At 47.7% G+C, this 25,941-nt stretch overlaps 1 protein-coding gene across 2 annotated transcripts in view; it reads right to left on the reverse strand.

The window, feature by feature from the left end:
- Positions 1-456: 456 nt before the first annotated feature.
- KLHL3 (kelch like family member 3) overlaps positions 457-25,941 on the reverse strand; it is a 55,847-nt gene continuing 30,362 nt past the window's right edge. For both annotated transcript variants that reach the window (XM_063349532.1, XM_063349533.1), the window contains exons 6-15: positions 24,187-24,296; positions 19,124-19,240; positions 17,964-18,113; positions 15,185-15,302; positions 14,262-14,459; positions 13,318-13,419; positions 9,305-9,433; positions 5,754-5,894; positions 5,391-5,534; positions 457-5,138 (exon numbers count right to left, since the gene is read on the reverse strand). In XM_063349532.1, the coding sequence (XP_063205602.1) occupies positions 5,110-5,138; positions 5,391-5,534; positions 5,754-5,894; positions 9,305-9,433; positions 13,318-13,419; positions 14,262-14,459; positions 15,185-15,302; positions 17,964-18,113; positions 19,124-19,240; positions 24,187-24,296 (1,238 nt within the window). In that variant the 3' untranslated portion in view covers positions 457-5,109. The remainder of the gene's footprint in view (positions 5,139-5,390; positions 5,535-5,753; positions 5,895-9,304; positions 9,434-13,317; positions 13,420-14,261; positions 14,460-15,184; positions 15,303-17,963; positions 18,114-19,123; positions 19,241-24,186; positions 24,297-25,941) is intronic.

The raw sequence follows: 25,941 nt of genomic DNA on the forward strand, positions 1-25,941 counted from the left end.
AGCGGTGTAGGAAACGTGTTGCTTTATGGTGTTATTAAGAAATATTGAGCCCATGGGGGTAAACTCTCCTTTTTCACATTTTCTCGCTTCCCGATCACATTCACCGAAAGGTTCTGTCTTCTGCCATCGATGCCCCTAACCAAGGGCTTTCCCACCCCCAAGAGAAACGCTCTTCTCCTGCCCCCCAGCAGCCAAACAGCCTTAAACCTCCCTTGGAAAAGGAGCAGCACAGACCCCAGGAGAGCGTCAGAGCCGGGCATCGGGGCAGCGTCTCCTCCAGCACTTGGCCCTCTCAGCAGCGGCACGCGAGCACCACTGCCCCACTCCAAACACCACCAGGTGAACCCAGGGCTTGTTTTTGCTGTAATTAAAGAAGGGAGGGGGGAAGCCACGTGGAGTGACGAGGTTGTTCCTCGCTGTCAGAAGCCAACGAAATCAAAACAGAGCCAGAAGAGTTTCATTAGTCCAGTTTTTATTCAAATTAAAGGATGGGGAACTACAACATGATTTCTTTTTATAATATAAATATGCCAGTGAAGAATGTTTCTTTAGTCATTCATCGCGCTGGACAAGACAGCTGTCAGGAGAATTACTTTGAAAAGTCCTCGGTCCTTCACACTCATGCAAAAAAAAAATCTTTAATTAAAAAAAATTAGCTTAAACAGTCAATCGACTCATTACATCATACTGTCAGCTATTGAACCAACAAAGTCTGTTTTACAAAAACAAAGAATTTCACACCCAGGTAAATTGTTTCACAATCATCCATTTTTCTTAAAGGGTTTTTTATACATAAAATATACAAATTAAAATTCTCAATTTTTATTTATTTATTTATTGTCACTGCAGAGGAAAATAATTTATAAACCCATAAACAAAGATAAGGGCAGAGGAAGAAAAGTAAATTCACTCATTTCCAGACCATAATGTCTAACACACTCCCAAACGCTGTGGCGTTGAGCAACAAATTACGCTCACGTGACTGTGATTTACGGGCAAGATGGAAAGCCAAGGGGGCAACTGCTTTGATACTGTATTTTATTAGTAACGAATCCAAAGGTTAAAAACAAGCTGCATTTATCTGTTGAACCATCACGTTAGCTTGATGAAGAGGCATGACACATCGCTGGATATTAAGGATTTTGGTCTCCAAACACCGCAAACGAGAGAAGAGCATTAAGCTTTCACGGTGGTGTCATGCAAATGCTGCCAAGCGCATTTATGGTAATTACAGTGCTGTACGCATCGGTACAAAAAAAGTATTTGGATAAAACTGAATGAACTGAAAATTGGGTTTAATCACCCCCAATTTATCTATTAGGCACAAATGGAAAAGCTGGACTTGATTCAAACTTGTTTAAACAACAGATTGCTTGAGGCAAAATCTATCCCGCTCGACATACGCTCGCCTGCTCTGCAAACCCAGCAGCGTGGGCCCCCCCCCGCCGCGGTGCCGGTGGGTTTTGTGGGTGCGTGTCCCCAGGGATGCCGCCCCCGCGAGAGCCAAGTCACCTTTGGGAAACCCGCAGCCAGAATGCCACAGGGGGTCACAGCACGTGGTGACCCCCCCAAAAAAGAGCCGACAGCAGAAGAGGGCTGAGGAAAGCCTCCATGTTCGCACAGGACCGTTGCGAGGAAGCAGCCTGAGTTCGGTTTGTGAAGCGTTTACAAAACCTCTTGCAATTATTTCAGTGGTTTTGGCAGCCGGGGGGTTTCGCAGGCGCTGCTGCGTGCGTGGCATCCTCCGGCTTCAAGGAGAAGCCAAGGAACTAAATGATTGAGAGACAGCTTGTCCACCAAGCTGACCGGGAAGCAAACGCATGGCACAAGAAAGTTAAATCAGGGTATTGTTGTAAAATAACTAATAATCTAAGAGCGTCCTGGTGACTGAGGTAATGGATTTTAATTTATCTCATAACGTCGAGCCCCGCGCCGTCCTTCTAATATGTTAGAATCAACATAAGAGCTGTCCCACATCCTAGTTAACATTTAATTCGTTGTGCAGAAAACAGAGAGATTCACACCCACGTCATGGCCAGCAAAAACTGCACTGGAGCGTAAGAATTAGACACCGAATTTAACAGAAGTGTCATTGACAACCATAAAAAGCAATCCAAAAAATTGTTTAAAATTGTCTTATAAAAATATTTACAGTAAAATTTGTTAGCACTAACGCTACGTTTTCAGTCCTAGAAAAAGGCAATCTTTAAAGGATCTGGCTCAGGTGCTCAGAACGGACAATACAAACATGAAACCACACGCCAAAGATGGACAAATTCAAAAAGCATTTCAAGGGGGGTGGGGGGATACAGCTGGTTCGTCACGTGTTACGGTTGTTCATATTGCATAGCTGGAAAACGAGGTCACTTGACTTGCATAACACTGCAACGTTGGAGAAGGAAAGAAAGAAAGGCGTCCTTTGCCATCGAGGAGAACGGGCTGCCGCCAGGAACAGCATCACTCGTCCCCGGCAAGGGCTGCGAGTCCGAGCCCTGTCCAGCAAGCCCCGGGTCAGCAGTGGGCAGAAATGCCATTTTACAATAGGAGAAAAACACCAAAAGACTGTTTTCAGCGAGGCAGGTTTATAAAGAGCAGTGGGGAAACTATCCAACTTTCAGGCATATTCACCTTTCACGACACCTGACGAGCACGACAAATTTCAAACTTGCATCTGTCTAACACTAACTACCAGATTTTATCTCTAGCCCACATAAACTCTTCGTCTCTGGGTAGCATTTGTCTTTGCTCCAGTGATGCTATGAGTGCGAGAAGGTTAGCTGGCAACTGCTTCCAACTCTTGAGCTGTCGATGGGCTATAGAGCAGCTAATTAGCTTTACATTCCCTGTGTCTATACCAGCCCTAACGAGGGCCACGAGTGCCCAAACACTTGCCTACCCTTGTCTAGTCATCCCAGTCTAACAAGAGATGGTAACTCTGACAAGATGCTTTGCCTGTCCCATTTTATCTTCTATTCCCACAGGCTGCCTGAAAGGGAAAGACCTTTTTGGGGCGGTGAACTTGAGTCTGTCCAACCCAAGGCATCCTCTTGCTTTTGTCCCTGTAAAGGTGCAGCTCAGGACTGACGTGAAGGTAGCTGCACTCAGGGACACGTTCCTACCAGCCCCAATAGCTTCTACAGCAAGCAACACCTCAAAAAAGGGCAGCACATCGTACTACTATTTGGCATGTTTCACTGCAGACTGTAGAACCCAAAGCAAGAGGTTTAAAGGGTATTAAAGACTAAATTTTTATTATTATTATTATTTTCAAGACCTCTGAGCTGACACACAATGGAAGGGTAGACATCAAGCATAATACTGCCATTTCTCTGGACAGTTTGTTTTTGTTTGTAAAAACAAGAACATCCAAAGAGGAGCGGGTGCTACCTAACGTGCCCCCTGAAGGTCAGCCCCCTCCGTGGAGGTGACACAGCAACAGTAGGTGCTGTTCTCCCACAGTGAACAGGCACCATCTTACAAGGACCACGACCACTCTAACACTAAAAATCTACTTATTTAAAGAAGTAACCCACTCCTCTACAAAAGCTGCACGAGGTGATGTTGCCTTAGATCCCTCTGAAATAAATTTTTAAGTGTTTTTCTTTTCTACTGTAGAAGGTCCCATGGAGTCTTTTTGATAAGTCTATGGAGAAAGAAACCAGCAGAACAACAGTGCTGGAGCTCGACAGTAACACGGGCAGATTAGGTCCCGCAGGCCAGCTGCCTGCTACAGAAAGCCTCAGCTGGTCTACAGGGGGCAAAAAAAAAACCACAAAAAAACCAACCAACCACCAAAAAAAAGAAAAAAAGAGGATAGAAAATATTTTTCTTCACTAATTCCCTTTAGCTGGGGAGTCTTTTGGGAGTCCACGCCTGTATGCAGCAGCATGCCAGAGCTCACAAGGAGACATAAAAAGGTATTTTAAAGTCCAACAGAAAGCTTTAAGAATTTGGGACGTAAGCAAGACAGCTACCTTACAGCTGGATCCAGATTTGTCTGTTTTGAATAATCTGATGAATTCTTCATACTAACGGAGGAACGCCTTCAGTACAGGCAAGATTAAAACAGCAATTACAGTGACAGTGATTAGTTAATCTCCATACTCTGGAAGCATTAAAACACTGCAGGTATTTTACCTTGCTCATTAATCACCGCTTGGGTGACGGCGGGTTCTCGCTGTGTGTAACGCCTCTACATTAATGGCACTATAAGGTATTTCTTTTAACATCTAAACGCTCTATTATGAAATGGCATTGAGATGCTGGACAGGGCGGGAACTGGGGCTTTCAGCACAGCTGAAACGCCTGGGCTGGGAATATTTTCTATTCGAAGCAACGTTTGTTTCACAGGAGCAATAAACCCCATGGGAGCAGCGCACGTTTCGTGGGGTTGCGAAGTTTCGTGTGGTTCAGGTGCCGAGAGGTCAGCCCCAGGGAAGGCACTGCCCAGCAGGTCCCATCACGTACAGCAAACAGCATTCACGGCGAGTAGAAAAATCACACGGTATTTATTTCCACCATACGACAAGCATTTCAAGGATACATACAGCAGTCCAGTGGCATATACAAACGTATGACTGAGACAGCGTCACACTCGAGCCAGAGCACCCTGTTCCAGTCCACTTCTGCTGACTGCTTTTCTCGGTTGGTACTCAGAAGTTCCCACTGCCAGTAGTAAAGTCCACCCTCCAGGCACAGTGAGCAAGTCGTTCAACTGATAATGTGCATGGAGCATCAGTAGTGAAGAAATCCAGAAGTGTTCATTTTTACTCACATGCCCAAACGTAGCAGTTTTGTTTCACACAAGAAGTTCAGTGCCTGCAGTTCAAGCACAGTGTTTAATCTCAGGACACTAGCCATTGAGAAGAACAGTTGATTGCACCACAAATAACAAGCAACACCTCGTTGTCTAGCATGGAACATGTCCCCAGAGGGATTTTCCCTTTGCTAGGCAATCCGCCACAGAGCAGATGATGTTTGTAACGTATCACTTGTCATGCTAAGACGTTAACAGCAATGAGATGGGTCAAATCAGAAGTCAGTCGTCTTCCCAACACCACCCAGCTGGATCCACTTCACTTCTGCTCCTCGCGTTGGCTTGATCGCATGTCACAACGGTTTGTGAATCACGGCCACACCTGTTATAGGAATGGACAGACACAGTTATCGTAGGAGCAGCTCTGGGCTGCAATGTGGCTAAGATCATCCTGCAAAGCCAAAGACCAGCAACAGGCGGGCAGAGAGAGAGGTGTCTACTATTTCTACGGAAGTTTCCTCTACTGAAAGCAAACATAAAACATACAAAACCATAAGATTAAAGCTTTGGGAGGCACGGCTCCCAAGCTTACGAATGAGCCCAGCTGTTGCCAGCTCTCCCACTGACTATTTACCTGCGTAACTTCTCCCCGTGCTCATGCTGGTAGGTAATAACGTCCACTTGTCTGTGATGGGGTTGTAGTATTCCACCGAGGCCAAATTGCAGGAACCATCATCTCCTCCCACCACGTAGAGGAGACCATTCACCGCGCACACACCTCAAAGCAGAGCGCAGATGGTTAGACACGGGCTAACTTAACTCATCCCCCATGACATGTCGCCTGCCACGTACTGATTCATTCCCAAGCAGACACCTCATCTTCCATTTTCATCCCTTTCTTACAATACTGATCACTTACATCACTAGCACGTTAGTCGCGTTGAAAACCACACAGATAACTGCAGCCAAACGTCACAGAAAGGCTTCTTGTGGTTACCTGCATTTCTTCTACACATATTCATGTCTGCTACTTGTTTCCAGGTGTTTGTTCCTGGATCGTAGACTTCCACGCTCTTCCTTACTAAGGGACCGTCGTGCCCCCCGGTAGCGTACAGCAGCCCGCTGAGAACACCAACACCTGCCAAACAGAGCCCAGCGTTAGCCAGACATACAGGGGAAAGGGCTGCATGTCCCTGGATCTTCTGCTTGGCCTCTCCAAGGCATTTCCGAAACATGGGCCACACGTGCCTCAGGATCACCTGGGTCAACTCTCCACCCAGCCAGCGCGTGGCACTACAGCAGGCCTGCACAGTAACCCCTGGCAGGCGTCCTGTCTTTCAGGGCTGTGCCCCTTCTCAGGTAGATCTTAGTCCATCTGAGATCAATAGTCTAGTCCCACAACATTCCTCTGCCTTTATTCAGTCTCTTTGGACTGACTTGTTCGCTCTTCCCTTTACCTCCCTGACCGCTGCATCCCACCCCAGCTCACCCCTATCTGCCCGATCTTTTCCACCACGGGGCCCTTTGCTTTTAGCCTGATTCCCAACTCCAGGAGCTTTTTATTTTGTTTTTCCTGCTGCCTTTGTGCCACATGGCTTCATCCCTTGGACGCTCTTCCTCTTCTCGACAACTTATGGATTCCAGTTCTTGAGGCTGCCGCTGGGTTCCTCTCCCCCCACTCCTCGACTCGTGCCCCCAAACATGGCAGCAGCACTTGGCACAGAAAAAGGGCCCCCAAGGCCACCTTCCCAGCCACTTCCGCAGGCCTCTGGCTCAAACTCTGTGAATGACAGGGATCTGAAGGGTGCTTCTGCTTAATATTAAGCAAATTAATTAATTAAAACGTTCACCAATCCGTGAGAGTTAAAACTTCCAGCAACATTTCTTCGTTAATAGGTTCAAAGGCCTCTATTAAAATTAACAAGGTGGGATGTTAGTAAAACCAAAACATAAAACCGAATTGCATCATTTCAACCCCACAGGCATTAACCAGCAGGACGGCCCCTGCGCCGTGAAGATGGACTCGTGCGGACAACTGAGGGAAAGGCACAGAGACAGAAAGGCGTGAGCAGGGCAGAGGGGCCCTGCCAGCGTAAAACTGACAGGTTTTCAAGTTGGGTCCCGTGCAAACGTCTTTCCTCTTTGCCACGTGCAGCACAGAGAAAGGCGACTACAGGAGCAGTGCTGCGACGGTGAGCCAGAGAGAGCAGGCTTGGGAGCTCCTGCGCCACAGGAACATCTCCTAGTGGTATGTCACATCCCAAAAATACGATGCGTCACATTGCTCCGAGTCTTGCCACAGTCAGCAGAAGCATGGACCACAGCAGCCACCACGTTCCACCTGAGGGATGGCAACACAAGGTGGAAGAATCCGTCTGAGCATTATTGCTCCTCCACCACCCAAAAATGGGCCAATGCCTAACCAAGACCAACTAATGAATTAAAACTCCAGCAGGCACGCCATCGTTTGGGGACAGGAAAGCTGCTGCAGGGCTACCACCATCACCTTTCTCTTCTCCAGATTTTCTTAACTTGCTACTGCTGGGTTTGGCTTTGACCAGGTGTTGAAATCCCAACGTGACATTGGGATTCATGATTCATCTCTGGAAAACACTGGTAATTAATCTCTAACTGCCATAAATATCCACCTTATTGGGTGAAATCGTCAATCTGGTTGAGGTACTCCAATGTGCACCATCCAAGAAGAGCAGAACGTGTCCCAGCACATATCCTGGCCCCAGGGCTGGTGCCTCCCAGTTGACTGGGGAACGGGAACTCATTTAACTGGTGAGGAAAGCTGACCCTGTCTAAGCCCAGCAGTCTGGGGTTGCTACTCCTTAGCATTTGACTATATTCAGCTGTTAGCAAAAATTTTACACTTAAATAATTTAATTAGTAAACTAATTTAAGCAAGTAAGAGAGTAAAAGAGTCAGAAACACTCTCAGGCGTTTCCACCTAAAACTGCCTCCCTGTACGGCAAGACAGGGCACACATGGATGGGACGTCCCTGCCAGGAGGGGAAAGCCCAGCAAACCCAGCACCCGCACACCCACACAGCCCCAGTGCCTGGATTGGGGTCACCCTGGGGACTTGGGGACACCTGCCCTCACCTCCGCTAGATGTCAGCATCGGAACGGCGATGCCGGCAGCTCGGAGCACGGTTTCATTTCTGGAGCTGTACGATAGATCGTGCTGCAGCACCGGGAGTGGCACTGGGCAGTCCCCTCCCCGGTGCCTGCTGGAGGGGCATCTGGGTGACAACCAGAACTTGGGCAGCTCAGCGTTCGGCTTGGGAACAGAAAACAGCAAGGCTATTTGGCTGGCAAGTAAGAGCATCCCTAATACCGGACTTGCCCTGTGGAGATGTACTTGTGAAGCAGTGCTCGGAACAGTGTTTTTCAAAGAAAATTCACTAAAATCCACCTCTGTTTGTTGTGTTTCAATATGCTGTCAACAACATGAGATGCTCACTCTCTTCTCCTATAAGGTTGCACTAGGCGAGGTTTAAGCATCAAGCAGATACTAAAAACCTCTTCAACTGAATTCAAACCAACAGTGTGTGACCATATTTGCCTCACCTGGAGTTATGGAAAAGGTATTAGAGCGAGGAAAGAATAACGGTGTGTGGAGAGAAGCCTCTCAGCTGCCCAGGTCAGAAGGAAATTCCCACCACAGCTTACCCTGCAGGGTTATCTCAGCCCCCACGCAAAGGGCAGCCTCCAAGCTCGGCCACCTCTGGGCAACTGCCACTTCGGCTGTTGTACGACGAGAACTGCACAATCTGACATCAGGGAGGACCCCGTGCACACACTGAGCCATAGGACCAACACTCACACGTTCCCTTTCATCTGAAGATGATTTTAAGTGCAATGGATAAGAGCTTTTATCCCTCTGGGAAAGCAACAGCCACAGAGAGGCCAAGTGCCTACCTGACATGACATCACGTAGTAAGTCAGACACCATCAAGACTCGAATATAATCCTTTTTTAACATGTCCGTTCCTCTAATCTTCCAGATCACCAATTCTCGCCAGCAAAAGGTACGCTAAAAACTAGCTTAGCAGGGGCAATCCGAGATGAATTTTGTTACCACATCACCAAGTGCAGATGTGCTTTGTGCTGCAAAGCACCCACTGGATGCTTGCAGAGAAGGTCCACAAGGAAAATCCATCTGACAGCCCCCAAAGGACAGGAGAGGAGGAGGTGCAGCTTGGCTTTCCAGTCCCCGGCTGAGCCTGCAGCTGGCGATTTGGAAAGACACCTCTTTGCTTACAAGTGAGATGCACCTGTTAGCGAGGCAACTTAGAAACACTGAACATTATTTCATTAATCCAGAAATTAATTTCAATTTGGCAGATTTTAACGAAGTCAGGAGAGCTGCTGAGAGCTTCCAAGCAATTATGGATTCTCCCCTCATGGGAAGGAGCGGGAAATAACAGGTTGCACTTGCCAGCCCCGCAATGCCAAAACACAATTCTCCTTCCTTTCCGTGAGCAGAGGAGAACCCAGCGACCAGCCACTCTTGAGAACACATCTCAGAGCCAGTACCTGCACCGCTGCGTCGCGTGCTCATGTCGGCTACGTAGGTCCATTCGTTCGTGGCTGGGTTATACTGCTCGACGGTACTAAGGCACTGACGGGACGCTCCATCGTAACCCCCCACAGCATAGAGCTTTCCTGGAAGAGACACACATCGGCATTACAGCTAGGACTGGCTGACGTTACCATCATGCCTGACAGCCCCAGGTGAGGACAGATCCTGGCTGAGGGAGGCCCTGGGAGACGTGCCTAAACCTGCTGGGACGCCTGGGGAAAATCCTAGCGAAAGGATCTGAGGTAGACTCGCAGACAGGCGGGACTGTTTTTAAAGCTGTTAAAGCTGTCAACTAAGACAAGGAAACAACACAACACAACGGCTTAATTAGAAACCAAAAGCCCAGAGGGTTTTCCAAATGACTTGTTGGCCCAGGAGAAGAAGTAACATCAAAGCATGCTCTGCTGACGGAGTGTTTCCTCCTGTTCAGGTGCCACACGGCAAGGTGTGCTGTCAAAGGTCGATACTGTACATTAATTACAATATCACATGAGCAATAAATACGCAATAGCCTCTTATGTTAATATAATACCTGCATGGAAACCTAGACTTGATTTTGAAGAACCTGGGCCAAATCAAAACCAAGCAATGCTGCTAGCACAGCTGAGGCCAGCCTGCTCACTTGTGCCAAGTGACCACAACATAGAAGATACCACGGGGGACCCTCACAGCATGGAATACCTGTCCCTCCCTACCTCGACTCAATGAAAGCTGAATAACACACACCTAATGAGACCAGAGAAACATGATCAGATGCCACCAGACCACACCACGCATGAAACAAGACTGATGCTCCACCATGTCCTCTCTTCATAGGCCTGACTGATACTTTCTCCTTTTCTCCCTGTATTGTCCATCAGCTTGTTTTGCATTTAAGGCAGTAAACCCTCTGGGCAGAGAGGGTGTCTTTGCACTTCTTTAGAAGCACCTAGCACAAAGGCATTAAGGTTGAAGATCAGGCCTCCTAGACACTACAACAAACAACCATTAACAAAGTTCAACAAATATGTAGGAAAATTCTAACTCAAATTTTTGTATAAAACCCATGAATAAGACCAATCTTTAATCCATAACAGCAGAGCCTGGCCAAAAATGAGCTATGCAACTCTTAGGTTGGAAAAGACCTTTAATATCATCGAGTCCAACCATTAATGTTGCACTGCTAAGTCCACCACTAAACCATGACCCTAAGCACCACATCTACCCATCTTTTAAATACCTCCAGGGACGGTGGCTCAACCATTTCCCTGGGCAGACTGTTCCAATGCTTGGCAACCCTTTCGGTGAAGAAATTTTTCTTAATAGCCAATCTAAACCTCCCCTGGTGAAACTTGAGGCCATTTCCTCTTGTCTTATCACTTGTCACTTGGGAGAACAGACCAAGCCCCACCTCGCTACAACCTCCTTTCAGGTAGTTGTAAAGAATGATAAGGACTCCCCCTCAGCCTCCTTTTCTCCAGACTAAACAATCCCAGTTCCCTCAGTTGCTCTTCACAAGACTTGTGATCTAGATCCTTCACCAGTTTCATTGCCCTTCCCTGGACACGTTCCAGCACCTCTTGTAGTGAGGGGCCCAAAACTGAACACAGTACTTGAGGTACAGCCTCACCAGTCCTGAGTACAGAGGTACAATCACTCCCCTAGTCATGCTGGCCACACTTTCTCTGATACAAGCCAGGATGTTGATGGCCTTCCTGGCCAACAGGGCACACTGCTGGCTCATACTCTGACAGCAGTCGACCAACACCCCCAGGTCCTTTTCCACTGGGCAGCTTTCCAGACACTCTTCCCCAACCCTCTAGCGCTGCATGGGGTTGTTGTGACCCAAATACAGGACCCGGCAGTCAGCCTTGTTGAATCTCATACCATTGGTCTCAGCCCATCGACCCAGCCTGTCCTGATCCTTCTGTAGAGCCTTCCTACCCTCAAGCAGATCAACACTCCTGCCCAGCTTGGTGTCATCTGCAAACTTACTGAGGCTGCACTCGATGCCCTCGTCCAGATCATTGATAGAGATATTAAACAGAACAGGCCCCAATACTGAACCTTGGGGAACAGCACCTGTGACCAGCCACCAACTGGATTTAACTCTATTCACCCCAACTCCTTGGACCTGTCCTTCCAGACAGTTTTTTTACCTAGTGAAGAGTATGCCTGTCCAAGCCCTGAGCCTCCAGTTTCTTCAGAAAAATGCTGTGGGAAATGGTGTCAAAAGCTTTACTAAAGTCTAAGTAGACAACATCCACAGCCTTCCCCTCACCCACTAAGCAGGTCACCTTGTCATGGAAGGAGATCAGACCAGGTTAGTCAAGCAAGAACTTGGACTCCCACCAGCAGTTATCATCTACAGTCTTACGCTTTTGCATCCTCCTGTTTCCCTGATGCTTGCAAGGCTCCAAGAACCGGCCAGGTCTTTTCTTTCTCCCTCAGCTCCACTCATGGCCTCCTCAGTCTGTGATCATTAGGAGATGTCTGCAAGGATCAGGTTTACAACTGTGCTCCTCCTGCATCTTCCTGTCTCTATAAACATTTCAAACTCTTATTTGTGCTTCAACACGCTCAGTGTTAGTCAACGAATCAAGGCAAGAGTGCCAGACCAAGCAAGACAAGATAAAGTTCCCTGGCTGGCATCAATTATTAGATATTTTCAGTACCCACAGACATCAGTTCAATCTTCATCACATTCAGACGAGCATTGTGGAATAACTACAGGCTGCAGCTTGTTCCCCCTACCAATACGATCGACTCTTCTTCCCCATCACACACCCTCCCTTTTTTCTTTTTTTTTATTATTGACTCCATGTGCAACACTTATTTGCACTTTCAAACAAAGCAAAGGAAAAGGATTTCATGTGTCTCCAGTAGAAAACCTGTCCACAGAAATGCATCTCTCAGGGATGTACTTGATATTCGTCTCACATTCAAATGACTGACCCACTTTAGCAAATCCCACTGACTACCAGCAGCCCAGCGCTTCACAAGCATGGGCCAGTTTTGAAGGAGACGCTTCTAAAACATGCAAATTTAGCACAACCACCGCTATTTATTCTGACTTTATCTCCCTCCTTCTCGAATAAACACATTTCATGTACATAAACACATTGCACATATTTCCTATTCACACAGGTCGAACTGAACCACTTCAAAGCGCAGTTTATAACCAGGCTCGTGCCAGCGGCTGCTCCGCACTGTACTAATTGGAAACTGCTACGCCACGCTAAAGACGAGGTCACATAAAACCTTTCACTTGCTTCAGAATTGATTTTGCTAAAGGAAGAAATGGTTCCCAGTTAAACTGTTCTTTCTCCTGGAGTCAAACCAAGCTGCTCAGTTCCAGCTCACTCGAGTTTGGTGCTGACACATCGGTGCCAACAGCCGCCGCCATCCCTCCAAGCATCCTCTCCACCCACCTCGCTCCCGCGTTTGCTGTCATCAGTCCCTGCTCATTTACAAACCAGAGCAAATCGTGCCGTGCGTGCCGGCAAGCCTGATGTCAATAAACACAGGTTTTAGTATTCCTGCCAAACCGCCAGCTTGGGGCTGTGGGACGAACTATGCTCCTGTTTCTCTCGCTGAGCAGATTTTCTGTGATGGGTACTCCATCCACGCAGCATCTGCTGACAGCAACAGCATACACCGCACAATACTATTTGCTTTCACCAGCCAGAAGCAGCCCAGGAAGAATAAGGATTCAAAGAAACCTGCACATACCTAATGGCATTCAGAGGAGGCACGGGCTGGTCTGATACAGGTCTGCGGCTCTTAGAAAGCTACACGTGATTTTTCACTAAGATAAAGAGGAGAATGGAAAAAGCTGCCGCGATTACATCATATAAAATAAATCTTTACGAACTGAAGATAGTCTAGAGAACAGTTCCTGCCGTTGCCTTCTATTGCACTTAACCGTTCAGGCTTCTGTTTGACACAGTAACGTTTGCTGGATGGAAATGGCTGCTGATTTTCTTACCCTCCACAACTCCAACTCCAACACTGCTTCTTCTTGTGTTCATGGGAGCCACAAAAAACCACTCATTGGTTTTATAGCTATAGGCCTCAACTGATGCCAGACCTAGTTAAAAAGGGGATACACAGGTTTTCTAATTAAAAAAAAAGAGAAGAAAAAAAGATTGGTGTTGCACTTTCATCCGTCTTCCACCTCCTCCCAAGCCCGTAATTCCCCCCACAATCCTGCAACCCCATTTTCTAGTCCCTTGCCTTTTAGCCTGGGGCCAGCATGTCAGCGCCACTTCGTCAGCAGCTGGAAAAATTGTGGCCCCATGGCCTCTGCCCTGGGACTGCTGCCCCCCCGATGTGCTGGGGACACCAAGGAGGAGCAGAGTCCAGATTCCAAGCCCAGAAGTCCCATGTCCTTTCGAGCATTACAAAACATCCATGCAAAGGTTTAAAAATTCTCCCAGACCCCGCTGCATTGTACTCATCACTAGCTGAATTAGTGCGTTTAGGGCTTAACCAAGTGGCAAAACTCTACAGCAGAGACAGAGGTGTGAATTTAAACACGCAGTTATGCCAAAATAAATCCCAGGCACACATACCCCGTACGATGCCTTGCTGGCATTTTATTCATGTTGCTATGCAAAATTTAACTAAAACCAGGAAAAAAAGAAAATTTCAGTCCAGAATAAGCACAGTCATACAGAGAACAAGACTGAAAGATCTGTATCACTACAGAAAAAAAAAAAAAACTAGGATGAGATACTCTGCAATTACTGATGGGTCAGAACGTGCATGCGGTTAGTTACAACACACAGTAAAACCAATCTCTGGCTCTTTCTCTACAAAATCATAGAGGAAGGGCACAGGAACCTCAACTAAAGCTCTGCAGTCTTTGCAGGGGTCTCTGAAAAGATTTTTGGGGGTCAGGCACTGCCTGGTTTTTGCTCAGTCACCTACCAGTGCTGCCATCAAAGCCGCCCACCGCATACAGGAGATCATTGAGCACAGCGGCGCCTAAAGTGCTTCGTCTTTCCTGCATGCTGGCTATGGACGTCCACTGGTCCTTCACGCCATCGTACACATCAACCGTCCGTACCCTTAAAGATCCGTTAAAGCCCCCGACAGCATAAACATTGCCAGCCATAAATACCACACCTGGTAAAAGGAGAGAGAAAGATTTTACAGAGGTTTTACAAATAGTTCGGGAAGCGAGTATCATCAGACGTCTGTCGGGGTGCGTAAGACAGCGGGGGAGAGCAGAATGTGGGCAAGTCTTTGGCATTTTCTGCAGGTTAAGAGTATTGGAGCCAAGTATGATGAAACACACGTGTCATATGGAAGGTGACATGCACATAAATACACAGCAACATAAGGCACAGATGGATTTCACACCTGAATGAGTAATTTTCTGAGCCAGAGAGGACACCAAATGGTGATCCACATTCACAGCCCTCTCAGATGTCTTCAGAGTAACGCTCCCAACTTACAGATCTGTTCTCCATCACCCACTTCCTCAGCACTGAGAGGGCCTGACTCAGCTCCTTTGATTTTCACTAGGAAACCAGCACAGAAAGCTGGATCCCCGTGAACTGCCAGGCGAGCAGGACGGGAGGAGGACGGGAAATATTGACGGAGTAGCAGCCAGGAGAGAGAGGTGATGAAGGGGAGACAGTGGCTACGGAGGGCAGACAGGCAGGAGCAACTCCTGAAGGAGAACGATACGTGTGTGCAGGGGAAGAGGAGGAAGGAAGGGCAAAAACAAAGAGCTGCTTGAGGCCGGGGGCACAGAGGAAGGCTGAAGGGACAACTGAGGACATCCATCCAGCCCTGCAAAGCTGCACTGGGAAAACAAAAAAGGTTACAGCAAGCGTTCCCGTTACCTGCTCTGCATCTCCGGGAGGGAAGCTCAGCAACCTGATCCCACCGCTCCTCCTCAAAATCATAGCACTCCACACTGCGAATGGCCTTGGGCGCTTGCCCACCCACCACGATCATCACCTGGAGACGGAAGACGAGAACTAGAAAACCTCAGATACCAGCTCAGGCAGCTGCTCTCTGCAGAGAAACCGTCACCACAACCTGGTAAGAGCAGCTGCCAAAAACATTCTGCAGGCCTGCTAAAAGCCTCTGCAGCAGGGGAAGAAGTTCTCTCCAATTTAATGCATGCTAAATATTTCAGCCTCCATTAGCTCTTCCTTACCATTTCCATGGTGGGCAACCTGCCCTGTTTCCCCTTGAAACACAAAACCGCTTTGCACCACGGCACACGCACGACTCACTGCAGAAGTATTTTGAAGCGAAGAAGACCCCAGCGTAATTTCCAGAGCCAGCCCACTGTTTAGTTATTATCTATCTCCATGGTGGTGCTAAAAATAATCTATGCCACTTAGCAAATAAAATCTGACAGCTGGATTGCCACCTGCGGGGAAGACGACACTCGGGGCAATCACCAGGACTATTAAGACCCAGGGTGCTGGGCTGGTGAAGGAAGTGATTTGTCAGCTTCATTAAGGCTTTTGGCTGCAACATGTATTGACGCAAATCCAGTAATTAAACCCTAAATTCCTTACAGATAGGGAAGATCAATGTGAAGGTGATCAAGAGCAATCAGGAGTGCAAGAACTGCTCTGCCGGATGAGGCTAAAGGTCCGTCCAGCCCCAGACACCATTCCCAGCAATGGCAAGCAGAGGATGCTGGTGGAAAAGCGAGAAGACCTGGACAGAGTGCAGTGTGGTCCTTCCCAAATCTGCCCTGTCTGCCACCAGAAGACATACTCCCCATGGACTCGCTGACTTCCCCAGGGGTGGTGGTCCCAGGAGCCAACAGCTCAGCGCCCGAGGGCTGCCCATCGCTCCCGAGTCCCCCTCCTGGGTGCTGCAGACCAACGCATGCACAGGCGGCATCCAAACCACCTGCACCCACAAACAACTCAACCTGCACTTTGTTCTGAACACGTTTCTACCCTCCACAGCTATCAAGAGGGAGGATTTGCTCCCCTTAGCACAGCAAATCGGTAGGAGCAAACACTGCCCAGGACAATCTGATTTTTGCAAAGCCAAGGAGCTAGAAGCAAGATAACGGGGCTTCAAATCCAGTCAAAGAGTCAATGGGAAACTGGCTTTAGCCTCCGCAAGTTGGCTGTGAGTAGACGAGGGGATAAGATCGTCACTCGAGGTCACTCGGGTAACGAGCTCAACTCCAGCCACAGTTGCTTTAAAAGTACAGAGCTAGGCAGCAATTTAAAAAATTTGAAGAGTATGAAAATAGTAGACTGCTCGATCTACAAAGATGAGAATGTGACATTAGAAAGCAAATTGAGTCTTAATTTGCAGCCTGACTACTAGTTGCGTAAGAGCCTTCCGTGGAAAGCTGCAGGGCTTCACACGATTACAGAATTAAGAGATTTCACAGCAGACGGTAATCCCTCATCAGCGGGACCAACTGACCAGATGAAAGTTTCTCAGTAACAGGATTGCTGGAAGATCATCACCTTCTCCCCTTTCTTTACAGTTAAAAAGAAGGGAGGGAGAGGCCTGCAGAAGATTTGGGTTTGTGCTCATAGGTCATGCTACAGAAGATGTTGAGAACTTCTATATAGGTTGTTGAGAAATTCTACTTCAGGTAGAAGTTCCGAACTCACTGTTTCACTGTTCATTTTCATCATTAACTACTTTAGTCCTTGAACAAGGGACACATCAGCCTTTCATGATACCCCCAAACCTGTGTTCTACCAACGTCATCTCAGCGCCAGCAGACAGAAAGGACGCAACGCACCAACACACTCTGCAGAACCACAATTTCCCAACGGACAGTTCAATATCTAAACAGCTGAATAGTCCCTCACAGCACAGACCTTGTACATCATCCCACAAACCACGCTCCCTATGACTTGTGCTTAGAAAAATAATACTTCTACATACACTGTGGTCTTGATGTCTTAAAATCTCTGAAATGCTTATTAGTAACTTCAGCGACAGGCTGTTGGGAGACATCGTGGCAAGCTGCGCTTAACTCTGGGGCATGGAGAAAACAGTTTCTGTTGTCATTTTTTTCCTTCACTAATAAAGTGGTGGCCAGAGCATCACACGCCTGCGGGATAATTGTGGGGAGTAACAAGGATTATTTATTCAGTAGCTGCTTTGAGTCTATTGAAAATTGCTACAGACTTCCTGCCCACGGGTCTGGGTGCTGTTGTTTCCTGCTTTCCCAGCTTCCGATGATGGATACGGGAAAAGGAAAGACACCTACTGCGAACCTCCTCAGCAGGGCTCCAGGGCAGTGCTACGAAGCCAGCAGAAACCCTCCGAGTGCTGCAGGCAGCTGCCGCTGCCGCCCCACGGGTCAGCCGTTCCCAAGCCACAGCTCCAGGAGCAACAGCCCTTCACAAAAACCGCTTGTGGCCGACAAAATGCTTCAAGAGCAGACCCTGGCCCCGGGAGCAGAGATATTGCTCCTCCTAAGGGTTTAATCTAAGTTTATCCAACTTAATTATGTATCCTTGGTGGGCACAGGCAATACCAGAAGAGGGAGTAAACCACTTTGAAGAACAATCATGGAGTTAATGAGAAAACGCGGCAAGCACACAAGCTCCTTTCAAAGACAGAAAATGCCACCAGTAATAGGGTGTGAGGTGACACAAAGTGACAAATTCGGCTTACCTTTGGCAGGCTAACGGGAGTCCTCGGCTTTGTTCTGGGATTCTTTATCAGTTGCCTTTGATCCAGAGGAAGCAAATGATATTTCATGGCCTCGATAAGGAAGTCTTTACAGGTGTTGTTATTCTTGATTAAAGCTTCTTCTTCAACTGTCTGAGAACACGCACACACACGGAAGATCATTTAAACTGCAATACTTGGTGGCACAGGTCACAAGGAGCTTTGCAGAAAGAATGTGAAACCTGCAATTTCTCTGCCGAAGTGGCAACATTTAAAAAAAAAAATGCAGAAGACAAACACAGACTTCCAGCTCTTCCCAAAGAAACACAGGCAACAACATCCAAGCTTCTCGCTTTTTTCCAGCATCGCTGACAAGCAGCAGTGCTCACCCTCTGCCAGAGACTTGGCTCAGCAGAGAAAAATTCACCAGGAGTCTGGGTACAAAATCAGTAACTTCTGTGACTTGACTCTGTGACTTGAATTTTTAAGGAGACGCAATACCTTTTACTTGATCAGAAGATATAGTTGAGAGGAAAAAAAAAAAAAGCATGATGGGTTCATCTTGTGAATACCAATTTTATTTCAATTGAATTGATTTTTTTTTTTAGACGTGTGATAAACACATAGCAGTTAAAGAGCCCATGTGCCAACACCTTCTTTGGGGATTCTCAGCTCATTGTCAAGGCCCAGATCCAGGAATTAATTTGTCAAGAACAATTTCTAAGAGAGCACCTCACCTGCCAGTCACACAGACCCATCCCTAGGCGCAGAACACATCTTAAGCCAAAGCTATCACACGTGACGTGTTCTCACCAAGCAAAATTTGTGTGTGCATCAAGGGAAAAAAAAACTGCACAAGCTTATAACACTACCACCTGGGTGTTTTCAGGGTGAAAAATCCCAAGATATTAACTACTGAATGCTTCCACCACAAGAGGCAGGAGCTCCGCTCTCGGCACTGCCTGGCAGAGCACAGGCCACATTTACAAGAAGATTTCTGGGCACACACATCCATTTCAGAGTCCACTCACTTCTTCCTTTTATTCCTCCGTTTACAAACTTAGCAACACGCTAAATTACCCATTTCAGGCACAAACAGCCCATTGATTAAGGAGCTACTGGCAGCTTAAGTGCAAGTATTAATTACTTATATGCGGACTAACCTGTACAAGATAATCTCTGGGCAAAAGGGGTAGGCGAACGTGCTCCATCAGTTTAGCCATGTGCTCTAGGCGAGATTCCTTTTCATAATTTATCCAAGAAATAACTGCTTCAAAAACCTACACAGATAAAAGTACAATTAAAGGGAGGAGAGAGAACGGGCTTGCAGAGTCACCTACCCAAAGTCAGCAGCATTGTGATTTTACACTATCGAAGGAAGGAGGTGCGAGATCTCTATCAAACCGATGAAAAAGTCATGGCTATGCCCAGACTAAGCACCACGGTGGCAAAGAGCTGAGCTGACCGTGCATGTTATTAAGCAAATTCTCATCTAGATGTGCTGTATCACTCTCAAAGCTCAGCGTGTGTCCAGAACAATCATATACCTCTCGGACATTAATGCTGGAAGGCAGCCAGGAAACTTAATTAGCCGGCTGACATTTGCACCGGGCATTATGCATGAAATCAGCCACAACGATGACTCCTGATAACAGAGACCTCCCCTCCTGAAGGAGTCTGGCCACACCGTAAGTCACCATGCTCACGATCATATTTCATCACCGCACCAGTTCCCCCTACCCCCAAAAACCAAGAATTCTTCAGGACACGTCAACCCCAGGCGCAGGAAAACCCCTGTCTGGAGCCGCGCAGGCGTTTCACCATTAAAAATAGCTGGATACTTCTGCAGGGAAGCAAGGGCACGCTGGACTTCTGGTCTGAACCAAAATCTAGTTTTACTCCCAGATCCAACCGGTTCAGATAAGCATCCAAACTTTGACTCCGTGACGAACGGCTGGCAAACAACCCCGTGCAGCAGGAGCCCCGCAGCGCCCCGCACGATGAGCGGACGTGGGCAGAAGCATCCTAGGTGGGCTCCTGCCTGAATATGCATGTGCTTCTCTAGCCGTGAGCCTTACTGCTCCCAGGAGAAAGGCCTAAAAATGTCACCGGGAGCAGGAAAGGCTTCCTGAGACACCCAGCAAGGCAAGGAGAGGGGCTGGTGCAGTCCCAGACGCTGCGCAGCAGGCTCTGCATCCTTGCAGTGGAGTTTCCCCGCACAGTCAGAATTAAATTCTGACCCTTAACTCACATCTACAGGCAAAATTCCCCAAGTGCCCTGGCTGCCCGGTTACTGGGGAATGCTGAGCACAGCCTCCTCCCGTGGACCCCGGCTGTCCCGTGCTTCCCCCCAAAAAGCATCGCTGGCCCTGCGCCCCGGCACCCTCGGCACGTGCCCGCGGTTTCAGCTTTCCCCCCAGGGTCACCGAGTGGTCAGGCCAATTTGCAGAGATATTTTTTCCTTCTTTCCACCCCTCCCATGACTCCCCATGAAACCATTTCGTTCGGGCCAAGGTCACTAATTGGACAAAAATGAACCAGAACTGAGGGCACCATCTCTCAGTCCCCAATTGTTGCTGGCAAACGTATCTGCAGGAGGCACCGGCAGACGCGTCCTCCCACACAGGAGAGGCGGAACGGAAAGGGGTTTCTACCTCTTTCGCTGAACTGTATACTTTTAAAAAAGCAGTAAAGCGCCAGCCTCATTTCCTATGCCAACAAATGCTCCTGCTGAACTGTTTGGAATTCAGGACACTGCGATGAGGATTTAAGCAACGCAACGGGGAGCCCTGTAATCAAACCCCAGCAAATGCAGAGGAAAATAACTACTGCAGAGCCTTTAAGTATTTTAAAATGAAAATAAACAAACAAACAAACAATTTCACTTGGGCTACAAGGCCTCTAAAGTGGAAATGAGGCTGTTGTGAGATTTTTAATTGCAAATGAGCGTGGAAGGAGCATAAAGCAAATGTTTAGCCAACAAACATGCTTTTCATTAATCCCTTCTGCACAAATGCTGAGCTCCAGAAGAGGTCACAGGACTGGGACGTACCCAGCTACAGACCAAGATGACAGTGGGCAAGTCTTAAAGGAAGGTGAAGCAAATGTGCACAAGGAATAAGCTGCTTCCTCGGTGCAGGAGACCGCTCCTGAGTTAAGCATAATCTGGTGCTACCCTGCTGTGCCTACCCTAAAAATAACAGAATTATATTTTTTTTTAATTCAAATTCTGGCACTTCCATTAGCTCTGATTTGCAATTTTACGAGAAGAGGGGAAAAATCTTAATCCAAGACAGCAATATCTCTATTTAAAGGCCACATCTGTTTCCCCCACTGCCGTGCCCTCCCTCCGCACGCTGTGCCCGCTGCAGACCCCCGGCAGCTGCCGGGTTTTTCCAGCCATGCCAGACCCGCTGCCGGAGCGGGATGAAATGAAGCAATTACCCACACAGCTTAATTTAGCGCACAGGCTGAATTAGTGGCTGGCACCTGCCTGGCTGTAGAGGAGCGGTTCCCAGCTTGGGAAAAGCAGGTTTCCCACTCTATGGAGTAGCAGGGTAAAAGCCTGGAATATCCCCTTTCTGCACACCCCCTAAGCCAAGAGCAACCCAGATGTTTTCCCAGCCTCTTCAGCCAAAAAGCCAGTTGTTAGATACTCCCAGCAGTGAGGGACCAAACTGTGCATCAGCTTCTACTGCATGATAAGGGCATGAAAGGATGAGTCGATTACTGGGCTCTTTTTAAAATCCCCAATCCAAAAACCCCAACCCTCTTACACATTTGTTTTGTCACCCTTCTGAGGTGGGAGGAGGCATTTCTCAAGGGCTGGAAGCGCCCTCCATTTCACACATCATTAGTAAATATGAACAAACGTGATTTTATTTTATTTTTTAAATACTTTTTCCTTGCTTTCATACACTGTTACAATTAAAGAGCCAATTAGGTCAGGTAAAGAAAGCCTTGATAAAACTGCCTTCAAAGTGCTCAGCTACAGCAAAAAGAGCAGGCAGGGACCAAAATAACCCTTTGCCCTAGGCCAGAAGGGCCTGGGAACCAGCAACAGCAAGGGGGAGAGAAGGGAGGATAATCTTTGAATAAAGGGGAAACGTTTTTAATTTTACAATTAAAATCGATTTCGATGGTAGCAGAGAATTTTGCAGTCCTGATGGCCTAGGGATATTAAGTATGCCACAGTCTGTTGGGGATGAAGAATGTATTTTATTAGGCCAATGGGTATTAGTTGGGGGGTGGTAGAGGAAGGGGAGAACGCACAAGTTCTTGGGCACACACGCCTGGTCTGGGAGCATTATAAGGGCAACGCGTCCCTCCCTGCCCCTGTTACCTCCTGGCGCTGGTAGGACCCAGCTCTAACACTTCCCAGTGGCCCCCGGACGGGAACGCTCTGCCTCACGGGCTGCGGTGCACGTATGAGACACGGCAAGAGCAGGAGCCTCTCATGAAACCTGGCTGTGACAATTCAGCTCTCAGATTTTTGAATCTATATTACCCCCCCGCAAAAAAATGCATGTATATTTCACACATTAGCAGATAGGAAGAACAAAGGTCAGGAAAACTGCTTCTCTGCCACCAAGCTAATACAAAGCAGCAGCCCAAGAGTCTGTCCTCAATTTTCAGCACTTCTTTGGACTCCAGCACATATTTCATGTTTATGTCCCAATCCCATGCTCTGCCTCTCTCCTGTTATTCCTATCTGCTGTTTTGAACGTGCAGCTTATGCTTACATTTCCTTCCACTGCCCTGCGCTCTCAACTTTTACAATCAGCTAAAGAAATACTGGGTTTGATTGTATAAGGCTCAGATGAGGGAGGGAGCACTTTGATTTCTCTGGGCGCAAGGCCAGTAAAAGCTTTTTAACAATGCTGCACAGAACTGGAAAAATTGGTTACTAAACTTGCACTTCCCTTCGCAGGCTGCTTGGCTCACGCAAAGCGATTCTGCTGCGAGTTCGTGCCATTTGTTTTTCCCCCTTTTCTGGCCCTGCCTGTGTGGCACCTCCAGCACCCTGCCGAGACCCCACGCCTGCGGAAACGCGCTCCTGAAGCCTCCGCGTTTGCTGGCTCGGGATCGGAATGAAGCACCGCTGCATTCGCGCCCCACGCGGTGCGGGTTTTCTGGCAAGCTTTACGGTCCCGACGGGCCCAAGCACTCCTGTGTCTGCAGCCCGCAGGGGTTGAGCAGGATGGGTGCACAGCTCAGCCAGCTCAGAACAGACCAGCAGCACCAAGCACACCCAGGTCCAGCCTCATCCCACCAACAGGGATGCAACAGAGGTCCTGAATTTACGAGCCACACAATCCTCAAGCTCTCCTGTAGCCTCCCACAAGTGTCCATCTCCCCATAGAGCCAACTGAAGGACTCGAGGCATGTACCTCTCCCCAGGAACCCGCTGCAGGTCATGCAAGAAGCCCACACCAGACAACGGGGTTGGACCCGGTGTTCACCAAGTACCATAACCACCGGTCACCCTCACGGAATCACAGAACGGTGGGGGTTGGAAGGGACCTCTGGAGGTCATCTAGTCCAACCCCCTGCCAGAGCAGGGTCACCCAGAGCAGGTGGCACAGGAACGCGTCCAGGCGGGTTTGGAATGTCTCCGGAGACGGAGACTCCACCACCTCTCTGGGCAGCCTGTGCCAGTGCTCTGCCACCCTCAAAGGAAAGAAGTTCCTCCTTCCCAGGACAACAGACCACACAAGATGTGCTGAACATTTCAACCACAAAACAACCTCAACCAGTGCCTTTTTTCCCCTCTTCCATTAAAAACACTGATGATGCTAGAAAAAAGTTTCCTTCCTTCTTTTTGGTTGCGGGCCTCCTTTATTTGTTCTGTGCAACAGCAGCCAATACTCCTCACTCGCCTAATGAAATTCACTTTTTTTTGAGGTTTTATGGCAGGTAATATGAGCTTTACACCAACAGCAGATGGGAGGGTCCTAGTTTTCCAGAGAGGGAAGGTATTCAGTTCTGTCCCCCAGGGCTTTTGGAGGAGATACGGATCTGAGAATCATTACTTCCTACAAAGAACAACCAAGTGAAGGTCATTTTTATGCAGTTTTAGGATTCACGTTATTTTTAATTTTCCTTTCCACATGAGCTCTGTTGGAAAATCGCCTCTAAAGAGCATAACGTGAGAACAGTTCCCGATGTAATATCTAGAAACATTGCAGCATTCGTACATTCACTGTTGCTATACAATTTACTGTACCTTTTCTTCAGAGGAGACTGTGAGCTTGTCACTTGATATTAAACTGCAAACCTGGTCCAGACTAAGGCTAAGAAATTCTTCTCCTAGCATCACCTCAGGAAAGTGCTGCTCTGTTCAACAAATGAAAAGGGGGAACAGAAAATTATAATGAAATCCACGCTTTAAGTCAATGGAAGGACATTCAGAGAACTGCTATCATTACAGCTCTGAGCACCCGAGACAAACAATGCACCACAACTGCATGGCGGGACAGAAAAAGAAAATAGTCTCAGAGCAGGGTAAAGAAATCCGATGTTATTTCAAGTAACACAAGCCCCATGAGACACCTTCATAAATGACACTAAATGGGAACTTAACTTGCTGCAAAGGCACTAAGTACCTCGCAGTGGCAAATATGATCAGAAGTGGCAGCTGAGAGAAGTGAGAATGCCTTTCTAAAGCAGTATAAATAACCTGGCCACCTCCAGATTCGGTTCTTGCCCACTTCAACAAGCTAGACAGAACCAGATCTGCTCAACACCTGGATGAGGGACTCCAGCAAGGGTCCTTGATATTTGTAGGTACTCCAAGGAAAGGCACCTTTAGAATCAGCCAAACAGTCAGTTTGGGACACACACTCAGCACCAAATAGTGAGGGATCCCAGGGCATCCAGATGAATCTGTATGTGCAAGGGGACACACTGAGATGGACAAGGGGGAAGATCCTCATCCCATGCACACGCATGGGATCAGCTCTCCTCCTCTCCTTCCACCTTTTACTTCTTTCCCCCAAAACGTGTAGATTTAACCTTTCTCCTGCTCCAAACTCTCAGCTCCCCTCTTCCGCAGCATCCTTGCCCCTTTCCACTTAAGTCTGCAACTGAACTAATTTCTATCTTTTTGCCTCCAAATCCCTCCATGCTGTAACTTTGGGAGCCACTTGAAAACAAAATACACATCACTGCTTATCATTCCAAACAGGAAGGATTATCACCAATTGCAATGCAGGTCCAAAAAGGATCAACAAATCTGTAAAGCTTTACATCTAGTCAAAGGGCACCAGGGAAGAATTACTTTCTAAAAAATAATTTCTATGTCAAAACCATTGTTAGCCACTTGCAGAGAAGTTTAGTTTTGCAAGCACTTGTGACAAATACATGCCGCTTTGGAGTATGGCTTTGACTCCATCTAGCTTTGACTGAAATACGGAAACATGAATCTCAGACCCTTTATCTGCAGCAGCTTTTTTCAAGCCCTAATCCCTTTAGATTGAGAAGCTCAGACTCATGTACCCAAAGATACATGCTCCTTCCGCAGGTCTCGTTGTCACCTCTGCAAAGTACTTTGCCTGCCAAAAAGCAGCACCCCAGGGACACAAGGTGGCATAGCTTCCAGAGAGGAGCTCCTTGGAGGTCGCACCTGAACAACTCCTCACCAACCCTGGTGCTGCAGAGGGCACCTGGGCTTCCCCAACCACGGACCCCTCTTTGCCTAACGGGGACAAAAACACCGCAGCTAAGCCACAGGTTCTGACTAAAAACAGCAGTATCTGGATAAAGCTTAATACTCTGTTATGCTGGAAGTCATATATAAAATCTAATGAACTCTTCTGGCCTTAAATACTTGAGAAGCAGGAAATGCTCCCCACACTCTGACTTCTGGACACAATCACCTATTCATTCTGAACTGGCATCTGGCAGTAGGAAGATATTTGATCTCTTGTTACTAGTTGGAAGCACATAAAAATATTTACTGATTTTAGTAAAGTAACGTGTG

The sequence above is a fragment of the Chroicocephalus ridibundus genome, chromosome 11 (assembly GCF_963924245.1).
Source record: "Chroicocephalus ridibundus chromosome 11, bChrRid1.1, whole genome shotgun sequence".
In the NCBI taxonomy this organism is placed as follows: domain Eukaryota; kingdom Metazoa; phylum Chordata; class Aves; order Charadriiformes; family Laridae; genus Chroicocephalus; species Chroicocephalus ridibundus.